We start from the raw sequence: 27225 nt of genomic DNA, 5'->3' as shown, positions 1-27225 counted from the left end.
TCTTGTGTGTCCTCACCCTGCCATCTCAGAGGGTTTGGGGTCTTTCTTTTGTTCCTGTGCTGTATCTTGAAGACTAATCTGGGTGCTCTATATATCCCTGGGCACTTGGAAGAGTGCTGAATGCTTCCCAAAGGCCCTGAGAGGTGGGTCACCATGCAAAACCAACAATTCGTTAGTCTTTTAAAATGGGAAGGTCATGACAAATTTTCAATTTGCCTCCATCTCTTTATTAATTTCTCTGGGGGTTGTCTCTGCTGGCTCTGGCAGCCTGCTGGGCATCCTCACTCAGGAACGGAACGAGGAAGCAGGAGCCACCTCCCTGCCCCACAGGCACCGGAAAGCCCACATGCAAAGCAAGGAGAGAAGGGCGTCACAGCACACGAAAGGAGGCGGAAAGCTCCCGTGCAGCTCAGATCTCGGCCTGCCGACGGTGACTGTGGCTGAGGGGCAGGCACAGTCCCTCTCAGCCCGCCCGAGAGCGCGGCCGGCGAGGCCCGGCCCCCGCCCCGCCCCGGGCTGGCGGCGCCTGCGCGGGGCCGCTCCGGTTCCGCTCCGGTTCCGGTCCGGCTCGGGCCATGGAGGCGGTGCGGCGGTGGCCGCTGTGTCCGCTGTGGCTGCCGGGCATGGCGCTGCTGTGGGGCCGCGCCGTGGCGGGGCTGGAGCAGATCCGCAGCACGGCTCCGCCGGCGCCGGGTAAGGAGGGGCGGGCAGCGCGGCGTTGGGCCCTTCGCTTCCGTCCGGCCCGCGGCTGCGGCCGAGCCGCCTTCCCGGGCGAGCTGGGCCCGAGCCGGGCAGAGGGGCACGGCGGCGGACACGGGCGCGGCTCGCCCCGAGACCTGCAAGGGCCGGGCCGCGCCCGAAGCGCCTTCAGGAGAGCTGCGGAGAGCTCCTGGTGCTGTGCCCGGCGCGGAGCGGGCTGGGCCCGCGGGCCCGGAGGGAACAGCCCGGGCCCGGCAGAAGGACGGGCTGATGGCGCTGGGTTTGCCGGCCCCGCTCCCGGCAGAAGGACGGGCTGATGGCGCTGGGTTTGCCGGCCCGGAGGGAACAGCCCGCTCCCGGCAGAAGGACGGGCTGATGGCGCTGGCTTTGCCGGCCCCGGGCCCGGCAGAAGGACGGGCTGATGGCGCTGGCTTTGCCGGCCCCGGGCCCGGCAGAAGGACGGGCTGATGGCGCTGGGTTTGCCGGCCCCGAGGGAACAGCCCGGGCCCGGCAGAAGGACGGGCTGATGGCGCTGGCTTTGCCGGCCTGCGGTCCATGCGGGTGTCCGGACCTTTGCGGCACAGACAGCACTCACAGAATCGCGGGATGGGGCAGGTTGGAAGGGACCACAGTGGTCTCCTGATCCAACTTCTCTTGCTCAGGCAGGGTCATCCTAGAGTACACAGTCGCCAGGGTTTGCTCAGCCCTGGGTGATGATGAGGAATGTGGCTCGGGAGAATCCGATGGAGTTGTTCATCCCTCCGTTCTGTTGGAATCATTTCTCTCTTCCCTGCTTTTGGCAGGCGGCTGGTGAAGCTCGGCTTCAGATTTAGTTGCCACCAACAGATGTGGCCACAAAGGTGCACGTCAGGTTGGCTGGCATCAAATTTGGGTATCTCAAGTTGACAGGTGTGTCTAGATCCCAGCTAGGGGTGTTTAATTTCCTTTAGGGAAGGGTTCTAAATCTCACGTTGAAAAGGCAATTAAATATTTTTATAAGCAGCATGATGGTCCTGTGTGTCAAAAAATCCCATTTGAAAATTGAGTAAAAATAGAAGTTTCTGAAACTAAAAGTTAATACCTGTGGAAGGAGAGAAATCCTAAGCAAGGTTCAACTTTTGCAAAGCTTCCAAAGATGCACTTTGGAAAGTTCCCTAAATTGAAGTGTGTAAGTTCTAGAATTTCAGCAGAGATACCAGGAGACTGCTGGGTTATATCTTCTGTGTTGTCCTTAGAGAAAGCAAACTGAGGTTAAAGGTAAGCTTGAATTGTTTCACTGTGTCTAAGGTTGAATTTACTTTTTTTTTTCTCTGTTTGCTGCAGTTCTCCTGGAATGGAATTATTGAGATTTTATTACTTCAGTCAAAATTACTGCTTGTATCTAGGATTAGGAAAAAAAAGGTTAAATATTATGATAAATGTTTGACCTTATGGAATAAAAATAAATACATAATCTCTGTGTATTTTGGTTTTGTTTGTTTTTTTAGCATGTTCAGCATTTTCCCAGAAGTCCTGTGAAGAATGTCTAAACAATGTTTCGGTAAGATTTTTAACATCTTTTTTGATTGATAAGAATTTCCACTTATTGCAAAATCAAATTGTTAGGTTTTCTTTGGCTATTTGTTTCTTATTTAAATGATAGAGTCAATTGATGTGTTGCTTCTCCTCTGTCACATGTGATGCCAGTGTGGTTTCACTTTGCCAGGGTTGCTCCATGATTTGGTCACTCAGGATGTTCCTGTGCTTTGTCTGGAGAGGACAGACTGAACCCAGGCTTCCAGTGTCAGTGTGCTCGGGGCTTTTATAGCTCAGCTGAGCAAGTTGATGTTGCTGCTGCCTCAGACACATCCTCATTTTGTGGTTAGCACTTAGATAAATGTCCCTCTAATAAACTCAGGTAGTTAAAATGCCTTGTCTTTCTTCTGTTGTGCTAGGAGAACTGGGAAATTAATGTAGATAAACTGGAAGTGCCTTTCTCTAAAGATGCCCCAAGAAGTGCCTGTAGCTGAGGCAGAGTGTGCTGGTCCCTCCACTGGCTACATCAGACTGTGAGTGCTTCACTGCCAGGCTAAGCCACGTTGGTAGCAGTGTTTAGATTTCCAATGAGATTGCAGTAAGGCAGATGTTTAAATGTTAGAATTTGTTTCTCTGCTCTTTGCTGGAAACTTCTTTAGCTCTACCATAAGGATTGTGATAAGCATGCAGAGGCCATTAGTCCCTGCAGAGCAGAAGTAGATTATTTCAAATTCAGACTTCAGATTCAGGAGTCTTAAAGAAATATCTGAACTTACCTGCTTGTCCTGTGCATATTTTGACTTTAAGGGAAAAATGTTAATTGAATTGTATTGATGATTGTGTATTGTCAGATCCTTTTATCATTGGAATGAGTCAATTGAAATACTTTCTTGTACTTCAGCCCCTGCTCCAGCTAGTAGCTGTGTCAGGCATTGCCTTTTGCTTAGGTATGTTTCCAGCAGTTTGATGCAGGAGTCTCCATCAGGGTGATACAGTTGGGCTTTCTGGGCTCCCAGGTGTCACCAACAGTGTACAGTTGTTGAGATTAGGAGAGACCTCATTATTATGCTCCCTATTAGTTGTTATTTTTTAACTGTTAATTCTGACTAAATATTTGAACCAAAAAAAGCATATTCTCATCTAACATCTGTAATTAAAAGGGCATGGTTTTTGCAAAGTAAATTCTGCTTTCTTTGGTTTTTCTGTTGATGTGCCCTTATGGGTATGTTTAATTTGTACAGACTAGCAACAGCAAAACAGTAATACATTCTTACTGTATCCACACTTTTCCAGAAAGCAGAATCTGTTACAAATAGTTTCCTTTGTGTTTAATGTTTTGCAGTCTATTAAGGGCAAGATAACAGGCTTTGTGTAATTGAGGATGTATGACAAGGATGTTCTTGATAGTACTGTTAGATAAAACCTAGTTCCTGGTTGAACTCTTTTTATAATGGATCCTAAAAAACATTCTGTCAAAGACTCCTATTGCCATTATTCAAAACTATTTAACTGTTTGAGATGTGTGGTAAATGACTTCTGAAAAATGACTGAATAAGTATTTATTTCAACAGATGAAAACCAGAACCTAAGCCTGATGCTTAGTGATGACTTTAAAAGCAGAAATGTTGTGCTGGAATTTTAACTATGATACACATAAAAATTTTAAATTTTAAAAATATCCAGATGTGTAAGCCTGTGCAATTAAGATACACAGAGTATCTTGCAACTCAGACTGGATGAGGCTGTATCATTCATTACCTTGGAGAAAAAGCTTCTGTAGACTTACAAGGATTCTTTTTTCTTTCTGTTGTTAATCAAATACAAGGCTGAAGTAAGATTATAGGTGTATGTTTATTCCTTAAAGATACAAGGTGTTTTAAAATTCTGAATAATTGGCAATCTGATTTTGTATTTCTTATTTGTTAATTCCAATAATTTTAAACCCAAACTCATTTTACCCTCAAGTATGCAGAGTACCTCAATATGATCCTAGATATCTTTGGGCTAGTGTTACTTGCAAGTACAAAATGTTCTTATTCACCATTAAGTTTGAGTTTTGCTGAGAAATTGTACAAGAACTTCTATATAAGACAAAACACTTCAATTTCTGTCTTTGGAGCGATGCACTAAATTGTTAACTGTTTTTGAAGATGAATAATTTGTGATTTTTCTTGTTTCTTTTGCACAGTGCCTTTGGTGCTACACCAACAGCACGTGTATTGATTACCCTGTAAGAAGTATTTTTCCACCATCTTCATTGTGTTCACTCTCAAATGCCCGATGGGGAGTTTGCTGGAGTAGGTACTAATTTTACTTTTGCTGTAGATAATTGTTTATGAGTATAATTAAAGTGAGGTAGCTTGCTAGAGCTGTTTGCTGATAATTTATTTGAGGGACGGCGCTCGGAGGCAGTGGTTATGATTTGGAGCCATAGCTCTAATCTTCTGAATTTAAAAACAGTCATTGTTAAGGTTTCTTTGTGAATAGCCAGTGTTGGTATACTGTTGCAATGACTTTAAAACTTTATTGCTTTCTTTAAAATTTCTGAAAGTGTTGGAGGATTTGTCTAGATCCATGGTTCTATTATGTTCCAGTGGCAGCAGTGAACCAGTACCATAGGAATAGAGTCACACACAAATTTTTGAAGGCTATTTTTGCTTAAACTGAAATAACAGTGTAATTGATGGATACCAAAGGCAATGTAGATAAGGTTTAAAAGGAAAATGCACGGTGCCACTGCAGGTTGTAATCCTGCATTGTGTAATTGTTCTTCAATTTCCATTTGCTTTGCATGTGTTACTACAAAATAAAGGACTGAGCATGTGCTGCTTTCAGAGTGAAATATTTAGAGCTGTTTTTGTAATTGTGTAAATCTAAATTCAGACTAGACTGGAACAGAGAACATCTAAGGCATTGGAAAGCTTCTTGTATGAAACAAGGTGTAGTGGTTTGTGAAAACACAAGAGTACAGCTTCAGTCAGCAGAGCAGAGGCTTGCTGCTTTCTGTTTGTGCATGGACACCAGGAGGGTAAAAGACAAAAGCAAGTGAGGGTGAACTCTCAGTGACTGTGTTGGCTGAAGAAAGTTACCATGCTTACCGCAGAGAGGTTTTGCAGTAGTCTAAATTAGGGTAGCAGAAGATTGCTGTTAAAGTGGAACATGCCAAGTTTCTGAGCAGTACCACTTATAATGACTGCTGCAGAGTGACTAGGTTAAAAAGTACAGGTGAACTTCAATAATTCTATACTCTTACACAAGGGCCTTGTTCTTTGTTTTCTGAGAACAGGCATTTATGCTTAGACTTTTGTTGAAGTACTTTAGGGTGTGGTAAGAATATAATTTCAGTGATGAAGCTCACTTTTAAGAAAACTGGGCTTGCAGTGTTGTAGTAAAGGCTCTTATAATGAAATTTTTAGCAGACTTTTTTTCTGAAAATGTGGAGGGTTGACTCCTGCCAGTGGCAGAGTACTGACACAGCTGCTTGTTTCCTCCTTTTCTCACATGGCCCCAGTGGGGTGGAGAAAGAAAAAGGAAGAAGAGCAGAAAACCTCCTTGACTGAGATAAAGACAGTTTAAAAAGGGAAGGAAAAAGAGGGAGAGGAAAAAATGCAAATTTTTTTGTTATTTTACGTTCCTCTGTCCCCAGGCAGACTGATGCTCAGCCAGTCCCCAGACAAGAAATTCCCATTGCAATTTGCTTTCTCCTTGGAAGCCAGTTACACTCCACTTACCTTTCCTTTACCTCAGATTTTTTTGCTGACCGGGACATTTTGTGATGGTCAGTTTGGGTCAAGTGTTCTGTCAGCATCCCCTCCTGACCTCTCCCAGCCTCTTGCCTGTGTCCAGTCCTACTCACTGGGGGGAACAGAGGGAAGGGGACAGGGAGGAGGTGGGGAAATATTTTGGTGCTCTTCAAGCCTATTCAGCAACAGCCAAAACATTGGTGTGCTACCAGCATGTTAGAGCCAGAAATACAGAACACAGCATCAAATCAGCTGCTATGAAGTAATTTAACACTCTCAAGCACACAAAAGTAGAGAAACACATGTCCTTTTCTACTGATACTAAGGGTGATATTGACAGTTTACTGCTGCTGTGGAAATGGCTTCTACCTTGTGTGCCATTTATGTTTCTAGATTGACTGTACCTTAAACACAAAATGAAAATTTCATAATGGAGCACATTCCCAGCAAAAAAAAGTAAAAGTAGAAAAAAAAAACAAACCAACAACAAAAACGTCCTCAAAGATACATTTCCTCAATAGATTTCTTTTTAATAAATTACAGGCAGCAGCATGCCATGGGGTTATATGGTATTACTGAGACTGTCCCCTACAAACACAGCAGGAAAATTAATTAACTTGTGAAGGTGATGGTGATGTTTCTTTTTTTTCTTTGAGCAAATAAAATTAAGAGATAAATGTTGTTCACCATTGCTGAAAATGAAGGTGAATAGTGCAGATTTCAAAATCAAAAATGAATTACTAGCTTCCAGTTACTATTTTATATGAATTACATGTGTTGACAGATTATTAACCAGAGTGAAGTGAAGAACAGTGTAATACAAAGTAGCTTAATTGTGTTGGGTGTTTTCATGAATAGTAAGCAGATGAAATAGGTGCTGGTGCCAGGAATGCAGACTGAAAACTGACAATCTTTTCCTGCACGTTAATAGGTTCAAAAAAACCTTTTTTGCTTCAATTAAGTAGTATACTTTTGAAAAAATAAAATTTTGTTTAAAACATTTTTTAAAAAAAATTTTGCTTTTCTGGATGAAATATATTTAAGTTTTTGTAACTTGTAGGGAAGTACCAGAATGAGAAATGGGATTTTACTTAATTTCTGTTTAATGTAGATTATGCATAATATCAAAGTTTGCATGTGGCATACTGCATTTTATCTGGGGTAGTTGAACAGAATCATGTGGAGGTTTTTGCATATAGGGATGAAAAAATATCTGGGAAGGTCTTAACAAGTTGAATATATTCATTTTTTTTTCAGTAAACTTTGAGGCTTTAATTATTGCCATGGCTGTGGTAGCTGGACTCATTCTGGTGTCCATAACAGTCTGTTGCTGTTACTGCTGTTACTGCAGAAGGCGTTCCAGGAGGTAAACACATATATTTGTTTCCTTTCCTAACACTGGGTCCTGCTCTTCCCTGTCTACCTACAACTTTTACTCTCCAGTAAAAATATTTATTGCTAAAAATATTTTTATTTGGAAGCAGTTCTGGTAATTTTGCTTTATTTGTTTGAGAAAGACAACAACCTGAGAGATATTTAGTGACAGGTAGTATGACACTGGAAATGATGCTGGACTGGCACTGAAGTGATTTTTCTAGTGGTAAGAGCACTAGATGTGTCTGACTTCAGGTAAGCTGTTGCTTTACAACTTACACTTCTACATTTTACACTTTATTATTAGCATTGGACATGAAATCTTCCCATGGCCAAGTAAATCCTTGCTTCTTGTGATAATGGTATAAATGATTTCTTTCAAGGCAAGCTCATGGTACAGCAAAAAGGGACCAGCTGAGTAACAAGTAATTGAGCAACAATGTCCTATACAGCACTTTGTATCCATCTTTCAGAGTTGCTCTAGGGTCTGTCAGCAGTCAGTATCTAAGGGATTAGCTGTCTTTGCCAATTCAAGAAGGTATTCTAAATGTGAGATAATACCTCTTTGCCCTAAGATACTAAGAATTATTTACTTATTTTCAAGGAAAATAATACTACAAAATTTAAATCTTCTTGAGATCTTGGAGAACTTGTAAATTTTTTTTAAACTAGCTTCTCTAAGTAGCTGATATTCTTAAAAGGAGGGAAGTAGTTGATAAGTTAAAAAGTTGATAAGCTAAAATAAGTCCATCAGTGCTGCAGTGTGAAGTGGGACAGCACAGCATGTTATCACTCAAGTTTTTAAAACTTTCTGGACAGTAGTTTCAGCTAGCTCTGTTCTTTTTGTCCTTCAGTATTTCCTGTATTAATAAAATGGGGCCTTATTTCTTTATTTGAAATGATTTCTATACTTTTTTAAGTACCTTTGACTCATTGTTCCTGTTTGAGATTTGGTTTTGGATTTTTTTAAAAGAACTTACCTAACTGTGCATTGTTTATTGCTGAAAGCCAGAGAAATATGGTGCATATGAGGCTTTAAAAAAATGTGAAAAGAATTGTAAATGACATCTCGTTCCTTTCTGTCTTCCCTGAGGAAGAGTGTACCTGTTCTATTGGTAGGTTGGTATACCAAATCTGCCCTAGTGCAAAAATGAATACTCTTTAGCCCTGTGCTGATAAGCCTTGAAGATGTGAAGAACAGGTTTTGATCTTACATAAGATCTGCCAACATCCTCTGCAGAACAACTGAGTAGGCCCTTGTGGTTGACATGTCAGCAAATAAAGCTTGAATCCTGTGAAAAGAGATATTTGTGCCAGACTTCAGTTTTAGTAGCTAAGTTGTCAATCAGTACTGTAACATCTAATTCTATAAATAGAGGGTTAGTTCAGAGTTATCTTATGCCAAGACTCCAAAGGTGTCAAGCTTAATCTGGTGACCCTTAAAGGATTTAAAGGTCTTGTCAATCTGAGGTCCAGTTTATTTCAGGAGGAGTCAGAATGTGTTATTACACTGAAACATGATACATTATTGGCTTTAAGCCCTCTGGTTCTCAGCAGGAATTCTTTTGCTCTCTTCTTCCTTATTTTTGGGGACTCATTTTTCCACAAAAGAAACTTTTTTTCTTTTTTTCTTCATGAAGGAGGAAGGAAAGGTTGTGGAAATGTACTAGATCTGTTTACTGTTTATTTTAGATGTGTCATCTGAGATCTGAGATGTAAGCTTGTTTTGGAGAAATATCAGTGTTTCTTTTGGGAATTCTTAAGCTGTGGTGTTTAAGTGTTTGAGAAGCCTGAACTTACCCTTTCCTTGAACACAGAGAATACTTAAAATCATTAACTCCCACATCAGTATTGTAGTTGGCTCATCTGTGTCCATCCTACCACAGGAATTCTAGGAATATTGGTGCATAGATTTTATTTTTATTCTGTGTTTTTTGACTTCTAAGAGTCTAGTTCCACATACTTGTGACAGTTTCATGAACAGCTGTTATTCATGAAATTCTACTAGATAGACTCCAGTGAACTTCTATTATCAACCATGTTTTTATTTGTATAATCACAAACTTTCTGAATTTGGAAGAACAATTCATTCAAAATATCCAGAAATCAGAAGATATTTAATGCTCTTTAATTACAGGGAAGAAATATATTTTCTGAATCATATACCAGCATTGATGCTTTCATAATTTGGAACACCAGTTGAGAAGATTATTGCATAGTTATAAGACACAGTCTCCAGTAAAGCATTTTTATAGGAGGGGCCGAAGAATGGGACCTTCTAGTCATGCTGGACATGCTGATGTGGAGAATTATTAGTTTTCTAAAAGGGTCTAGCATTGTTTTCAAATAAAAGTGACCTGTAGTGTGTGTTTCCTGCTCCCCCAAGATTCTTCTAATTTTTAGGTGGAAAAAGCTGGAACTAAGAAATTTGTTTCTAAAACTTGCGTAGATTCTGAAGTACTGGCTTGTATTGAAATAAGTATAATGTTCAGAGAGATATATGGACTGTTTGAGCAGGTGAAAGAATTGAGTTCATGTCTCCAGACCTGAATGTGTCTAAATTTTGTGTATTAAAGCTTTTGACATGCTGTAATTAACCACTGGATGTCACTCTTGCTTAACTTAGATGTTGGTGGCTGCAGATGTGTGGTAATGCTGCTCAGGTGTATTAATATTGTAAATATTAATCTCAGACATCTTCAGAACTGTATTCACTTTTGAAAGATGATTAGCACCTGGGCCGTTGTCCATTTACTAATCCTGAAGAATCATCATAAGTTTTGTCAGGGAAAACTAACAGAAAAAATGTTTGACATTTGTTTTAGAGTCCTATAAGTCTTACATAATCTGACTAATGGTTAAGTGAAGCTGAGCTTTCTCCAAGGCAGGACACAAAGGTAAAGTGCAGCAGAGAGTTCAGTAGAGCACAGCTCAGATGTACTGTGTAGGTCAGCATTTCCCAGAATCACACAGCTGATACTCAGGTAAATCCTTGCTCATTCCAGAACAGATTCATTTCCTGGGGGCAGCTTGAGATTGGATAGTAATGGTTGTTGGAAAGATAAATTGTTCTGGCATCAAAGGCTTATGAACCATCAATCTTCTTCCAGAGGACAACAATGGACTTAACTGTGCATGTGTAGAACACTGAGTCTTAAATGGGGTGTGACACATGGGAAAAAGGGCAATTAGGAATTCTGCTTCTGGAGCAGTCTGCATCCTCTTCCTAAGGAGCTGTAAATAGTCCTGTGGAGGCTGAAGTGCATATTACTACATGAGTAAAGCATTTGGATATTATAAAATGTGAAAGGATAATTACACAAACTTGTCAAGTATACTTAGCTGTGAAATTTTACATGTCCATGAAGTAGTATCTCTGTTCAGACTATAAATTCTTTTTAAAAGTAAAGTAACTAAATAGTGATAGCTTAGCAATAAAGTTGCTTTTTCCTCCTCTTATGCTTTCCTTCCCTCCTTATTTTTGTAGCAGACTAGATGAAGAAGAGGAGCAGCTAGCTAGGAAGAGAGAGGAACGAAGACTACAGTCTCTTCAGAGGTAAGTCTTGACAGCTTGATGTATAGCTGTACACTTCCTGGTCATGTAGGAGTATTCTGCCTTTCTAAGAAATGCATGGAGTACTAAACAAAGAGACATCATGACATTAGGCATGACAGTGTCAGGTTTTTACAAAACAGCTTTATTATGAGGCTGATTAGGAGCTGTATTGCTGTAAATGAACAGAGAGCAAACTGAGCAAATGCTCAGTGTGGCAGGTACCACTCTGTGCATCATTGCAAGGTAATGACAAACATTATCTAAGGAGAGAACAGATGCAAATTTGTTTTCATAAACATCTGAAGTTGTGAGCTGAAAGTGTCAGGCTTGAATGTGCCTGGAAGGGTAAGAAATAGGCGTCCAGCAGGAAATTTGCTCACACACAGTTTCTTAGATAAGTTATATTGAATATTTGCAATGGATCAGAAAAAAAGGGGAATTTTCTGCCTGCTAATCCAGTTACAACTAGTCACAGCACAGGAGACTGAGTGCTAGTATGAACATGGTGTTTCTCCTATAATGCTTTTGTTTCTTTCTAAAGTGATGGGACCCAGTGAGGAATATCAACTTTTTTTTTTTTTGTATATAAAACCATGTACATTGTGATAAAATCCTTAATTATGCAACTTTGTTCAGTTAAGACAGTACTTATCTGTTTGTTTTAAAGCAGACTTCTGACTAGGTGCATAAGAGGGGATGATTGTGTTCTGTAACCTTTCCACTGTGACTTATGTGTCAGCTTTGAATTCTTGGTACAGTTAATCTGTAGGAAGTCTGATGCTTCTGGAGCATAAGGTGTGCTGTGCACACAGCTAGCAAGTGGTGTTGCACCAGGCAATTAGCAGCACAGAGCTAATACCAGCTCCATTCTTGAATTTAGCCTAGGAGCAAGGATCACTGGGAGCAGACTGCACTGCCAGAATGATTGCTGCAGCCTTACATAGAGCAGCATTCCTCTTTCCCAGCTTGTCTCAGGAGTGTGTCTGTGAAACAGAAACTGTTTTAATTGCAGCAGAGAGCTTAGCAGCAGCCCTGGGGTGTTTACATGTTCTGAACATGCACACCTATTGTGTGTGTGGCTAGGGGTCATGGGAAAACACAAGGGGTAGGCCACTTCCAGCACCTAAAGCACCTCACCCTACCCGCTGCTTGCTTCCTCTAAGACCTTTGGAGGATGAATTGCTAGCAGCAGGCTGTAGAACAAATTAGTATTCTCAACAACCCATTTTTGACAAGCAACCTGCAGAGGAAAACACTGCCTGAGGAGGAGTACTGAGTACTCCTTCATTTCTACTTTGACATTTTCACATAGTTTATGAAAATAGCTGAATAGATGTTCGGATAAATATCATGGGAGGAAAGTAATCACAGCATTGACCTCGTGTCTATCTGGTTATGTTTTTTACTTGTCATTCTACTTGTTGGGGTTTTTTTTCTGTGGGATACAGCTACTTCAAATACAGCTGTTCATATCAATTGGCAGTGGAAGGTGAACAGGACTAGCCTGAGCTTAATTTCCTGATTCCGTTAGTGAATGGTAAAAACAAAGTAAGAAGGCCCAAGTTCCATAGTGTTCCATGGAAATATTTTTTGTGGAAGGTTTAAGATCATTGCAGCACCTAATATTTTCAGTACACTGTAAAAGTCTGGTTTTTAAGTTTAATATTTGTTTGCATTAAAAATCAGTTAATTATGGATACTATAGTGTCTCTTTGGAAGATGCATGTTAAAATGAAAAGTAAGGGTAGTTATGTTGGCTTTCTGCTTGTCTACACAAGGCTGAAACTGGCTGTCAGTGTACTGAGAGGGTTGAAAATCACTGGTGATGGTTCAAGTTTGCACTTACAGCGAGGGCATGAAGAGAAGGTTGTCTGGAGTTCAATTTTTGACTTAAAACAGTTACCTTATTGCATAGCTGTAGTCCTTTATTTGACTTCATCATCTCTAACATGAAGAATCATTTTTGAGCATAGCATTACTGAGTAGTGAAGTGTTTTTCTATACACTCAATTATTTGCATATTCAAATACATGGGATATTTATATGTTATATTTATATAATTTATAAATAATTTATTTTAGAAGTTTATAAACAAATAAGCAATAATATTCAGTACCAAGTATAAATTGATATTGTATTGGTAAGTGACAACAAGGAGAGAGGCCAGGGAAAGAAAAGATGGTAGTTTATTTGTGAAGAACCAAGTATGAAAAATTATTATGTAAATTGTTAGAATTGAGAAAATACTTCCTCTGCTTACAGCAATGAGGACAACTTGGATAAGAAGCCAATAGCTTAGCATGTATAAAATGGAGTAATAGCAGTACTGTTAAGAAACAGAACCAACTCAGAAGACTGAAGTGACTTGAGCTGATCATAATGTGAGGTGTGCAGTAAGTCAGGGTGGCTTCAGGGACTTCAGAGCTGTGTCTGGTTCTTCTGAGTTGATGTGTACCTAAGCCTTATTTACTGAACAAGGATTTAGTCATGGGATGCTGTCATGGCTGCCTGTCAGAGTTTGAATGTTTCACTGATATTAATGGTTTTACCCTTCAAACTTCATTAGATGTTTGGTGGCTTGTTTTAAATAGCCTAGGGAGGTATCCTAAAGCATTTCTGAGGTTCAAAGCCTACACAGCTTGATTTTGCACCACTCCTTTCTTAAGCAGGTGCTTTCTGAATTCAGAACTGATTGACACTGACTGCTGAAGTACAGAGGTTTCAGTAGCTGTAACTACAGCAATGAGTCTCCATTGCTTCAGACAGGATATGCAAAACAAGGAAGAAATGCCATTAGTACCACCAGTAATAAACCTGGTTTGAGGTCACATGAAAAGTATACAGAGGAAAGGTTTAGCTTTATATTGGAGAAGACTGCTTTAAGCAGAATTTCTCTATTCTCTTCCTGAGATCCCTTTCCCCATATAATATCTTCCTTTTAGGTACTACAGAAAGCAGCAATCCTGTTGTCAGGTTACCTTCAGTGGGTAAATTTGTCTCCTATTTCCTTTTTGTTCTCTTCAGTGTCTCAATCCTGTCTTTCTTTCTCTACGTGAATTTCATTATCCTGACTCTCCAATTCCTCTTACTGCATTTTGGCTAGGTTACTTTGTTTACTGTGCTGCCTGGGCTTAATAATGCAGGGGGGTGTAATGGACATGGGTATCTCTGGGAAATAGTAGTGGAAGGTTTTGAGTCTGTCTTGTTTGGTTTTTCTCATCATGCTTTATCTGCATGCTTTTCCGAAAGTGCAGTTGCTGGAAAAGGCCAGTTCAACCCCCAGCTCTGTAGGAAGCAGGATAATTGCTTCTGAGGACATACAGGATCTGATTAGCAGTAGGAATTGTTTGGAGGTGGAATATGCATAGGGCAGATGGGATCTTTGGTGAATTAAGCTGTCAGTGCTTAACAGCTTTCTGCTGAATACGTGCGAATTGGAATCCGGCAGAAGTCACAACTTGTCTGACTGGGTTGAATTTTGACGGGGGTAACAAAGGGTGTAATTTAAATTTTTTTCTTTTTTTTTTTTTTTTAATTTTTGTTAGAGGAACTTTTCTTTACCAAATTCTATGTCTTTTCCTCAAGGTATATAGATCCTGGATCACACTCATGAAGCAATTGTGTAGGAACTTTTATGTTTGTTTCTTAAACTAAGCAAAAATGATCCTTCCTTTGTAACACAGGAAAACTCTGAGAAAAGATGGAATTTTTTCCATTTAAACATCTTTCATTCTCCCCCCTTCACCTTTGCAAAGGGGAAGGAGAAATCGACTCATCAGACACTTGGTTTATGTAAATAATTTAATTTTGGCAATACTAGATACAGCCTATAACGGTGTTATAGTCAGACAACATAAAAACCAATTTGTATTTAGCACAATATTTTAATTTTTTGTCTGCATGGGTGCCATGTTGGATTTTAGAAAGCAGTTGTTTTCACTTACTTAAGCAAAATAGTAATACACCTTTTTGTCCTTTTAGAATTATTATATTGAATTAGTATTTTGAAGTATGTTCTGTGCCCAGCTAAATTTTACAATTACACTCCCTGCTGGAAAGCATCTGGGAGTCTTCCAGTGTAGTGTATTGCCTTGCTTCTTATGTATAGGTGAATGCCTCAGTGTGTGAATGTGTGCATATATATGGATGCTTTACTTTTACATAGGAAAGAAAATAAAAATGCTTCTTATTGTTTATTGTAATACATTTTATGTTCTTACTGTCAATTAGTAAGAATTTATGGTAAATCTTACAGATACAGTGTATGTATATACTTACAGATGAAATGTAAATGGAAATACTATATATATATATAACTGCTAAGTGTGATTTTGTAAAAAAAATTGCAGTGTAATTACTAATACTAATATAAAAAGTGCTGTTGTCCTTTTTGGATGTAATTATAGTTTGCTTACAGCTCAGAAGAGTCTGAATGTTCTTCTGATGCTTTTATTTCTTGCAGGAAACACGAAAGAAAACTGAAGCATGATGAAATACGTAAGAAGTATGGTATGTGTTGTCTTGTTTTCATACTATGCCTACATTGATTCCTTTTCCCTAATTAAAGTTCACAGCAGAAATAAGCTGCTTTTTGAGTGGCAGAAGTAATCAAGCCCAGTTTTCTGCTGATGCCTGTCTTCTGACACCTGATCTCAGCACGTTTATGCTGCTGTTCTCTTCCTGTGCTGACTGTCCAACTGGGCAAGAAGACAGTGTGCTTAGGATGGGCATTTAAATATATTTATTAAAATAAGTGATTCATTCTGTCTGTTCCTAAGTAAGAGGACTGAGTTTTGGGGCTTTTTTGTTACTGAATGTGATAAATCAACCTACTTGAACTTTGCTGCTGTAGTCATGGCTATTGAAGAAGGAGAGACTGACTAAGCAGATATCATGCTTTTTAAATCAAGCTTGAAAAAGAAGGGTGGAGGAGGCAGCCTTACGTAGTGATAAAATATTTTTTTCTTTGTTTTAAAGTGGGGCTATGGTCCAGTTGTGGAAGAGTATGATTAGACTGTAGGACCTACTGTGTTGTATAAGAGGCTCTTATTATGTAGGCTTGTCAGTGCTTGCACTTTTCATTTGATTTGTTCATAGGGTTAATAGTACTGTGTATTCAGAGATGGTTCTGCTAAAACTCTGCTGCATTTTTTATTATGTAGATTGCACTAATGTCAGAGAAGGTGTTTCTAGGGGTCTGAACAGTCACTCAAAGCTGTTAATTTTCATCCTCTTGTTAAACTGATTGGCAAAGTCTAGGAATTCCTTCCTGAATCTGTAGCCTGCCCTTTGCCTAATGCAGAAGTGATACAGACAAACTCTGTAGGGAATTCTCTGCCTGGAGAATGTTTGTGAAAGAACGATCCTTTGCAGGAACAGAGGAAAACTACACTATGAAGCTTGAGCTATAGGAGAAAGAATGTTGAAGAAACTGGAAGTAATTTTTGTTTAACAGTCATGGAAATTGTTCTCTGGTATTTTACAGGATAATGAACCCTGTATCTCAGTTTCAGTATAACTGAAACAATTCAGTTTCAATAGGTGTTTGAGTGGTTGACAACAATAGTCCAGATGTAAAAAAAGCAAGCAAAATCCAAGTGCAACATAAAACATGTTTCTCCTTAGAAGGGACCTCACAGTCAATCTCAGCAGCTTTGGGAAAGATCTGGTGAAGAACTTAGGGCAATGGCTGTGTCCCCACAATAACTTGCAGCACTCAGTCAGATGGAGCTTTGCATCTCCTGGATGCAGCCAAGATGCAGGTCCTGGGTGCAGAATGGCAGTTCTCATATCAGAGCCCTGCACTGGGGTTTGGTGGTGTGAAAGCTGCATTCAGTTCTGTTCTGATTGTGAAACCAGGTCACTTATCTCTGCATGGCCCTACATTTTTCAGGAGACAGTTGTCTGTCCAGTGCTTAACTTTCAGACCTTTGTGGAGTGCTTTGCCAGACCTTGTTGGAGTACTTGAGTTCCCTGAAATTTAAAACTGTATAACGTAATGCTTCTGGAATACACAAGTACTGCTTGGAGCTGTACTGTGCACACAGTCATAGGAGAGCTAGAGTCATTTTGCCTCCACTGTCAATGAATTTATGAGAAATAAATCTATACATTCATTGTGTTAATGGAAAGTGTTCTCTTTTGTAAGAAGTCAGATATACTTACTTCTTCCTGCACTTAGATTTTGTAATGCAGCTTATCTGCACCAGATTGCAATTGGACTATAAAACTTAAATTTTGTTAGTAAACTTCTATGTAAAGTTTATTGACCAGTTTGCTGTAGTGCCTAAGCAAAGATTAATTCATATTATCAGATATATCAATTTGAGGCCTGAAACCTCGTGGTTAATTTTTATCTTAAAGAAAAATCTAACTATCACATAAACATAATTAGCACATCCTTAAAGGATGTATGTAACTAAGGAAAAATGAAATACAAAATATGTATAAATTTTGAAATACAAAAATATAATTGCTGTTGAATATAAGGGCTGCATTCTGATAATATATGGACAAATGATTGTCGGAATAATTTGGTGAGACATAGAGTAGACTTGGATCTTCTGTCCATATTTTTTACTGTCTAGAAAATACAGATGTTAGCATATTAAACATAATCTAATAAAAATTGCTGCAAATAATTATGGGGACACTAGATTATTTTGCACTCTTGCACACTGCAGAGAGGATTCTCAGTTAAGCAGGCATGGATGAGTGGCAGAATGACAATGACTTTGTTAACCTGACTGTAGATTAAGATGATGATGCCCGAAATTTCAGTATTTGGTTGGCTTTAAGGGAATGCCTTTTCCCATTTCATCCCCCAGCTTTCCATACCCCATTTAAATGGTAATTACACATTTATAATGCACTGCAGGTGTCACTAGCCACAATCCTTTGGGAGCGTTGGAAGCAATAGAGAGCTTTAGCAACCAGGAGTACACACTTTCAATTGTTTCTTTGTTGCACAATTTGATAGTATTTTTCATTTGCTCACATAGATGAATGCAATATGATTGCACAAATTATACGTTGACTCTTAGGAAAAATTTAAAGTAGAATTCAGAGTATTTTGTAGCTTGTGTAGTACACAAAGGAACTACAATTTAATTCCTGCTGCATTTGCTTCTATTGTGTGTTTAGTATAGCACTAGTGGGAAGCTGCTTTATTGTTTATTTCTTTGAGGATTTTGCCTAGTATTAGTGGAAGGGTTTTTTTCATTTAATTTTTGCAAAATAATTATCATTTCATTGCTTTAGTTCTGCAAAGGTTTTGATTAGCTATTTTAATGATATGTAATCCTCTCTTGTTTATTTTATGTAAGACATTGGTTTCTATATTCAGTAGTTTGTGACAGTAAATGTTTCTTCTGTTCAAGGTAAACCCTTTGCCCTGACCATCTTTCGTGTTCTGAATGCAAGGCAGGATAACCTTTCATTTCCAAACACTGAAGGCTGTTTAGTTTGCTTGTTAAGAATACAGTTGTTAATCTGGAGGACTGGAAATAAGGAAGGAAATTTTAATAAGGGGTGAAGACATGCAGCAAACCGGATTGGGTTTTTTTGTTATGTTTTGTTTTCAACTATACACAGTCTCTTGTTAATTCTGTTTTTGGTCAGTGTTGATACATGATGAGAGTCAGATCTCAATGACTGGGAACCTGCATAGTTAGCATACAATATAAATGAATATGCTGGAAAGAGGTATTAATTTCTTTTGACCATTGCTTTGTCATTTCATAAGATGCTTCATTATTTCATACAAACTATTGAAAGATACTTGACTACCATGCCTCTCAAATTTTTGAGTGTTTCTTAGATACTGCTAAGTAAGTCAAATACTGACCTCAAAATGAGAGTAAATAGAAGAACTTTTATGGGACCTGTGTGCCAATATTCAAGTTTACCAGTGACATGTGATGGGCTTGATTACAAACCAGGCTCCTGAAGATACCAACATCTGGTTTCTCTGAACCCCTGAGTGTAAATGACAGCTGTGTCAGACAGGAAGCAGTTTGGAGACCTCTCCTGCCTGGTTCAAGGCAGAGCAGGAGCTTCAGCTGAACCAGACATGCTGCCCAATTAGCATGGGCTGCCAGCTCCTCAAAGTGGCACTGGCAGAGCAGCTGTGGCAGCTGACAGAAGCTTTTGGTCATGCTCCTTTTTTTCTATATCTCCAAATAATTTTTGTCCACTTACTGGAGTCTAATACTTCTTCAGTAAGAGTTGGTGCAAGTGCTGAGCTGCTGTCTCTCACTCCTCTTAGTGTATGTAATCTTATGATGTACTTAAAATGCTAAGGGTAAAAGAAATTTAAATGCTGGATGCAGGTTTGAGAGCAAGGCTGAAAGCAAAGTGTGTCAGGTACTGTAACCCCTGGTTATTCTCATTTGGAGGGAGGGCTTGCCATTTCTCTTGGAGTCCCTTTTTCTTGGGACATCAATTTCTGAAGTCAGAGTCAATAGTATTCACACTGGATTGACTCGTAGTTCTTAAAGCCTATTTAGTTTCAGTATTCTGTGATGAAACAGATGAGAGTTCTTTCAAGTTAGATATTCTGATGCCTGATTGGTGTTGATTAGATCTGTTCATTCCTAAACATAATTCAGTAAAATTAAAGCAAGTACTGGGAATGGCATTTGCAGTGAGTACTGAAAATGACACATTCACTTGAAATATGAGGATTAGTTTTCTAAAATGGCTTTTAGCTGAGTGTTTTGGTGCAGGGGAACAGAAAAATATATTCACTTTCTCAGAATGGTATAGGGAAGGTTTATCAGGATTCTTACACAATCCTCTGGTTAATTTGAAATTGGCACTACTGGATGTAGAAAATCTTTTCCATTGGCTTTCAGCTGTTTGAGCTGTAAAGAACAGTATCTAGTGTTCTACTGTGCTATTTTCAGACCTGTCAAGTGTTGAGTATGTGTCCTGAATGAAATATCAATAAAATACAATAAGCACTTGCCAGACCTTACCGAGAGAATTCTGCAGGGTATGTTCATTTTGTATTTTGTTCAATATGGTACCACCTCTTGCCACTTTGTGGAAAGCTCTTTGAAGTTAGGTGCATTTATTTGTAAATGGAACTTAATGAGTGCAGAGAGTTTATGCAATGGCAATTGTAACAATACTGGTGATTTCTAGCATTGATGCTGATTTTCAGTAAATGTTGTATAAATGTGTTTTGTATTTTGAAGGGATGAGATACAGAAGTACTGCAATTTTTTTATTAAAAAAGGACTCCTCAGTTGTGTTTCAGGTAGCTAGATACAGTAGGAGCCTTATATTCTAACTGCCAAAGTATTAACAAGTCTGGAGGAAGGGTGGGAGTGGTGATGACCTGGGAGTAAAATAAATGTTTCTTCTCTCTTTGGGTTGGGGTTTAATTAATGCAGGAATGTTACCTGAAGGCACTGAAGGTTGAATGGCAGGCCAAGGATAAGAGGGAATTTTTTATTGTGTGTTAGTTTACTTGACAGCTAGAATAGACGTAGTGGACATCACAACTGTTGGTTTAAATGAATGAAAAGTAGGATTAAAATTTGAGAAGTAACCACTTTCTAGAAGTTTAAAAATATAAAAATTTCCACATCTAAAGATACTGTAGATTATTTTTGACAATTATATCATCTAGCATATTCTTATTAAACAAATGCTTAATTTTAAAATTTTATTATAGAAAGGGATAGTACCTCTGATACAAGGCACTACACCAGGTAAATAGACATATGTCATGTTACCTGGCTGAAGCTTTATAAATGTTACTGGCTTACTCCTTGGACAAAAGTGGGTCATTATATATGAGGGATGATTTTGATATTAACATTTTACAAGTTGACTACTTGTAATCTTGTTTATTTGAGTGATTATAGGACTTTTCATATTTATTCTTTATTTCAAATATTTACTGTTCCCTATCAGGTAGTTAGTTGCATTAACTGATACAGTAATCAGCACTGAGCAGTTGTGCTGCTTGACTAGCATACTAAAATAACCTGGCAGTTCAAATGAGGCTCACCAACTGCACAAGGTAGGCAGTAGTGTAGTCTGCCTACAGCACCAGTAGGTTTTGACTTTCAGATAAAACAGTGAATGTTCAGTATCTGTGTGCACGAAAGAGGAATGTGGAAATGAGATATGGTATGAAAAGGACTGAGGAGAGTTCTTACAATGTTTGGCAATGATTAGAATTTTTTTTTTTTTTATTATTGTGAATGTGAACATTTGTGATTTGGAGTTGCTTGGCTGCACTGTCTTCTGTCTCCCTGCCTAGACAAAGGAGCTAGAGAAGAGTCCTTGTCAAATATCAGTATAAAAATTTTGGCAGGAAAGATAGCAATAGTGTTCTGTCTTTTCACAACATAAGGTCAGCCTCTGGACTCTTACAGAACTCCTTTATTTTCAGTCTTCTGCCTACCCCAGGTTTAAAGTGTGGTTTAAAGTCTCTTTGAAATAATTTGTTTGGAGCAGCAATTGCTCAGCTAACCCATACAGAGGATGCTCTGCATATCCAGGCACTCAGCATAATTGGAGGGCTTTGCAGTGCTTTCTGTGACAGTATTTTAGTGTAAAGTCATTAAGAATCTTTGTGAGGGAAACATATTGCAACTTGGATTAAGTGATGCTCTTGTTCTGGTCCCTGGAGATTTTAGTGCACATGAGAAGTGATCTTCATTTTTTCTTAGAGATTATTGTCTTGTTGCAGAAAAGCTGTAAGTGGCTGAATGTGACAGATGGTTGGGTATAATTGAAGTAGAACTAAGTCAAAGTAGCAGCATCTTATATTTTAAAAGGATGATGATCTTACAGTCACTTGCATTTATAAACTGGCCACTTGGAATCTGTTCTTCTTGAGACATCTCTATACTTAGATTTTTGTCAACTTGACTCTCACAAGTGCATTTTTTGTGGTACACCTCACAGATGAGAAATGGCTTTTTTCTGTAATAATTTTTCGTAGGGAAATGTTCTTTCCCTGCTAAATTATGAAATACTTGCCTGAGAAATAAGAGTGCTTAAGAACACTTCCAATTTATTATAATACTTGAGTGTCTAGGTAATAGAGCAACTATTACAAGAATTGCCTTTTGGATTTGTTACATGCAGTGGCTATTGCAGTGAAGTCAGTAACTCAAAGTTTTTCTGTAAAAGGAAAATGATAACTATAGTCCCATTTTGTTTTACAGGTCTTCTCCAGGATTCTGATAACCCCTACAGCAGATTTGAGAATGAATAAAGATGAGCACCGTCCACAAGAGCTGTAACTCCAGAATCCATGAAGACAGTTTGTTTTCATTTGCCCTTTGTGCTCTTTCACTTTTGTGTTTTTTCTCTCCAAAGTATTTTTTTCCTGGTTGTAAAACTAGAAGCAGATAAAGACTTTCTGAAATAACATGTTTCTAGCTCCTACATGTATAAAACTTATTTTTTATAAATGTTGTTGAAATGTTCATTGAAGTTTGTTGTTTATCTTTCCTCTTCTTAAATCTCTATTTTATTACTTGACTTAGATGGTTAATAGTCACAATAGTGTGTTTGAGTTCAGTCTTAACTGCCACTTCAAGCAGTTATTCACGTGTTCCTAAATAAAGAGATTTTTTTTTATTTATAACAAAAAGCAACATGGAAGCACAGCTCCACATAGCAGAAATAGTTGATGGAAAATGAATCATGTACATTCTTGTGGGTGGAGGTTTTTTCGACCTGGAAAAGCATCTTCCAAGAGTGTAATGTGTAAGGGTTGACAGAGAAGAGCATATTTGTCTTTGAATAATTAAATTCAGTTGTGGGAATGTTGATAGGTACTTTGAATGTAATACTGATGTGAAAAAGAAATCAGTTAGCAAAATTGCAAGAAGATTGATCTTGAAACAAACATAGTTGTGTTCCTAAATTTAAGAAACATCAGTCTGTGTGAACACTTTCTTCGGCAAACTTAATGTATATTGAAAAAAAAAAAAAGTAGGAAGTTGGCCAGATTGTGCAGTTTACCAGGGCTGACCCTGGCCAGCAGCTTAAGCACTGCCCAGCTGCTTCCTCCCTCCCTCGAGGGGATGCAGGAGAGAATGGGAGCAGCAAAGGGTTGAGATAAAGGCACAGTAAGTGAAGGGAGAGGGCAGAGGGAACAAATTCTACAAAGGTAATTGCCATCTCCCAGAAGTGGAGCTCTGCCCAGCCTCCCCTCCAGTTTTCTAGGTGAGCCTGGAGTAGGGTCAGTTTGGGTCAGTTTTGGCCAGCTGTGCCAACTGTGTCCTCTCCCAGCTTCTTGCTCATCCCTGGCCTAGTTGCTGGAGCAGGCAGAGTGGGGAAAAATGAAACCTTGATGCTGTGCAAGCAATGCTCAGCAAAAGCCAAAGCACTGGTGTCTTACCAGCACTGTTCTTGCCACAAATCCAAAGCAAAGCAGCACTGTAAGGGCTGCTGTGAAGAAAGTTACCTCAGTCCCTCCCAGAGCCAGTACAGTAAGAAGGCAGTATTTTTTTTAACCTTTTATTGTTCTTTTTATATTTCCATAATGTGATTTATTTCCTGTCTTTCTTTTCATAGAGGTGTTTCCTTGAGCACTTTTAGTAGCTTACCAGTATGATGTGACAAGCAAAGAGCTCTTCTGTCCCCCCAGTCAAATATCATATTCCCATTTATTCTATATACTTTAAATCACCTCCCTTGCTGTTTATCTGTTAAACAAATGTACAGTATTGAAGATGTTTGTGTTATTTTTGTCCACATTCCTAAAATAAACTCTTTAACATCTTGAATATCTTTCTGTTTACTTCTGTTGTTCTATACCGTTTTAAATTAACTTAGTTTGAAAGAAGTTACCAAGTGTGACTTCAGAGAGGGAAAAGATGCATTTTTGTCAGTTGCCTGTGGCAGGAATTAGATCATGCCTGTGGGTGAGGATGTGAATTGCCAATCTTTGCAGTGTCAAAGAACCTGCCTCTGCTTAGGTTTAGTAAATAACACTTATCACTGGTTTTGGTACAGTGTTCTTTCACTGGCTTTACCTTTGGATGCTGTTTCTTTTATATAGTCTCTCAGGAATTTATTTAAAAATAGGTTTCCCACTTTCTGAATCTGTATTGTAATGATAATGAAATACTGGTCTGTTTTTTCTTTTTCCTTTTTTCTTTAATTCATATTTAGTGCTTTATTAGTAGGCATTGTGTTTAATTTCATGTTTCTTTTTCTGTCAGCCATTGTAAGGTCTGAAGTACTATTCAAATGCTTGTCTTAGAAGAATGATGGCCTATGATAAGAGTGAGTTGATAGTGTGGAAATGAAACATGCTGATGGTTTTCCCTGGAGATAACTTCTGCAAAAATGATGAAGGTCTGTCTGCTGTCTCACGACCCAAGTAGTGACATTCCTGACTTAATAGAAAAGCATTTTTCTTCAGCACCTGCTACAATGTACGAAGGGCTGTTATGTATTCTATCAAAAGGAGGAGGAGGGACAACCTTTCTTACCATTTCAAAGATGGTAAAGTACTTGGAGAACCAAAATATTTTGAGACAAGGCAAGAGGAGAATTGACATTCTTAAGTCCAGTTGTGGACGTAAGATGGTAATGACTGTGGTCACAGTTACCTTATGTTAAGCCTTAACTTTAGTCTGTAGTTTATACAAAATGTTAAGCTGGATATTGAATGTGGTATATTTTTGCTTACACTGCTAAGACTATTAATTTAATGAGACTGTTGTGGACACCAGCCTTAGAGCTTAATAGAAAATGCAAAAATCCTCACAAAATCCCCAGACTTTTCAGACTTTTTAGCCTTTCTTTTCTGTGTTCATTGAAGCAAATAATTGGATGGGAAATACCCTTACTTCATTATATTAATTACCTACTCTGCTTTTCTGTACGTCACTGTTTCTTACTTTGCCTTACCAGGAGAAGGATTACTCGCCTTTGTATTTCAGTGTAGCCACAAGTAATTGGAAAACAGAGAGAGGTGTGGTAGTATCTTTGTTTCTCAGGTGTATGAACAAAGGCATTTATCATCTTTGGTCTGAGCTTCCCCTCCTCCACACTTTTTCAACAAAACAAACAGAAGGTATGCAACATAATAACAAAAGTAGGGAAACAGCATAACCTATTCCTGAGAGCTGTATCTGTTTGTTGTGTTTTTCTGATTTCCTCTTCATTGAAAATCTATTCCCTTTCCTCTGTAATTACACTTTTAGTGGTTATTGCTTGTTGATTTTAGTAGTGAAGGTATTGCTGTCTGAAAAGAGCAGTCTGGGAAGTGAAAAAATTAAAATTTGTGTTTGTCTTTCCACAGAATAGACTAATACAATTGCAGTACTCAAATCTCAAGTGGGACAGGTTTGAGACTGATATTGCTGGATGTAATTTGTATAAGTGAAGAAAATTTTGGAAAATTTAAGCATGTTGTTTTAACTTAATGCAGGAATACTTGTCACTTGAGAAATCTTGGATTTGACATGACTCCATCTAGTTGTATGTACCATGTCTTTCTTAATTGTTACTTGATTATTAAGTAGATGTACAAAAGTAGTTTTGGAAAATGGTAAATTTTATTTTTTAGGGTATCTTTGTTTCAGACTCCCATACATAGATTTTACCATGTATCCTTTCCAAGTTTCTTGTTATTCCAAGCAGGGGCACGAGGAGTGGCTCTGGGCTGTGTGCCAGTTGCTTGCAACTCTAGGATGCCCCGGCTGAGCTGCTGAACTTGCAGCCAGTCCAAAAAGAAAGGGGACAGAAACAGCTAGGATACTTTTCTTGCTGTCTCTCTGAGTGTCAGGGGCCAAACAGGAACAGAGAGGATGAAAGACACTGTGAAGAAATGATGGGGGGAAGAGGAAGTCAGTAGTCTGGGGAGACAGTGAAGTTGGCAGCGTTTGCGTGTGGCTGTTCCCACAGTGCCCGCCTCAGTCTGGGCTTTATCATCTTTGGTTTTGGGGTTCTAATCAGCCAGCATCTCTGACTGCCCCTGTGCTTCACATCATGAGCTAGGGAGCTTACATGGGTGGAAGCTTTTCAAAGCTCACATAGGCTCTCATCTTTCCAAATGCAGCAGCTAAGCTTGCTGTTGATTGATTTATCCTTTCTGTTAGTGCTAGAACAGCCACTTGAAGGGCAGAGAGGAAGGAACTTGTCAAAAGTATGTAGAAAGTGGCATGTCAGGACTGAAGTATAAATATCTCCTGAGTATTCCTAAAGTTGTGTTTCTGCTTGGTGGCACTTGACAGACTCCTCTGAGACCATTCCTCAAAAGCTCCTTCACCCAAAACTTAAAAGAAAGGGTCGTCATTCTGATACCTTCAAATAACATTGAATTCTTTTTTCCACTTTGACTCCTTGGTTGCTGTTTTAAGCCATGGTGAAGTAGTGAAGGCTAGGCAAGTAGTGAATGAGTGAAACCATCCACAAACAAGAAGAGTTGTGAGTTGTGAAAGGAGGCAAAAGGAAAATAGTGGAAAAATACTACAGCAGTGATCCACAAATGGTGTTCTCTTCTGCACAACTTTGATGAGATTTGCATGTTTGTATTTTGTTATGTCCTGTCATCTTTAATAGAAGTAAAAATATGCAACTACACAGTATTGTTACATCAGAAATTCCCAGGTTGATTCACTTGCTGCATTAATAACCAGGCTTAGTGTTTGTTTATAAGAAGGCTGTATGAAAATCTAAAACCTTCCTTTTTCCTATATTATTTTGTTTACAGAGAAAATATTTAGTGATGTCTTAAGTGAGCTCCCACAAAGTGGGAAGGTCAGAAGGTAAGTCTAGACCTAAAGAAATCTGCAGGTGTATTTCAGCAGCTTAACAATTTATTAGTTTTCTGACTGAATGTCTTGACCATCAGTATGTATTATTAATCAAATGAAGTGACTTCTCTCTTGCTGATATAGCAATTGCTTTTAAACAAGAAAAGTAATAGAGGGCAGAGTTTTTGAGCTGTCACTTTGAGTCAAGTGCTGGCATGGCAGATAAATGGGTGATAGACTAAGCAAAGTCACTTTGAGAACCCTGTAAGTTTGAATCTGTTTGTGTATTAACATGCTGAAGTAAGATGCAGGAAGAAGATAAAGATATTTACAGCTGGTCTAGAGACTTGGCAGTTGTTTTTTTGTTTTTGTTTTTCTTTTTAATTTGACCTTCCAATCTCTGCAAGGAGCTATCAAGTAGCAGCATGGCAAAAAGGATTAGGAAAAAAGTTGATGTGGATTTTCGTACCACTGTTTCTGTCACAGTTACTAAGCTCAATATTCTCTGACCTGCATCCCAAGGGCAATGTTTTGTATACCCCTTATGGTCACCTGGCTTGAAATAGTATCTGGCACTTGGTGTTCTCAGACCAGC

At 38.9% G+C, this 27225-nt stretch overlaps 1 protein-coding gene across 2 annotated transcripts; it reads left to right on the top strand.

Annotated features, from left to right (window-relative positions):
• The first annotated feature begins 475 nt into the window (after positions 1-475).
• LOC130249643 (pituitary tumor-transforming gene 1 protein-interacting protein-like) lies at positions 476-23648 on the top strand. 2 transcript variants are annotated; one of them, XM_056484604.1, is made up of 7 exons: positions 476-693; positions 2187-2239; positions 4403-4511; positions 7215-7323; positions 10822-10887; positions 15350-15396; positions 22077-23648. In XM_056484604.1, the coding sequence occupies exons 1-7, from the start codon at positions 576-578 to the stop codon at positions 22124-22126; spliced, it is 552 nt and encodes a 183-aa protein (XP_056340579.1). In that variant the 5' UTR covers positions 476-575; the 3' UTR covers positions 22127-23648. The 2 variants fall into 2 exon arrangements, with proteins under 2 accessions (XP_056340579.1, XP_056340578.1); XM_056484603.1 differs by having other exon boundaries at positions 509-693; positions 10819-10887.
• Positions 23649-27225: the final 3577 nt, after the last annotated feature.

This window comes from Oenanthe melanoleuca, chromosome 2 (genome assembly GCF_029582105.1).
Source record: "Oenanthe melanoleuca isolate GR-GAL-2019-014 chromosome 2, OMel1.0, whole genome shotgun sequence".
In the NCBI taxonomy this organism is placed as follows: domain Eukaryota; kingdom Metazoa; phylum Chordata; class Aves; order Passeriformes; family Muscicapidae; genus Oenanthe; species Oenanthe melanoleuca.
The sequence above is the reverse complement of the archived record's forward strand: the minus strand, read 5'-3'. Positions and strand labels throughout refer to the sequence as shown.

Bases quoted from the DNA above. Each gene is read 5' to 3' on its own strand.
- LOC130249643 (XM_056484603.1), top strand. From the start codon at position 576: ATGGAGGCGGTGCGGCGGTGGCCGCTGTGTCCGCTGTGGCTGCCGGGC. The intron at 694-2,186 runs GTAAGGAGGGGC...TTGTTTTTTTAG, and splicing joins CACGGCTCCGCCGGCGCCGG to CATGTTCAGCATTTTCCCAG. The intron at 10,888-15,349 runs GTAAGTCTTGAC...TATTTCTTGCAG, and splicing joins AGACTACAGTCTCTTCAGAG to GAAACACGAAAGAAAACTGA.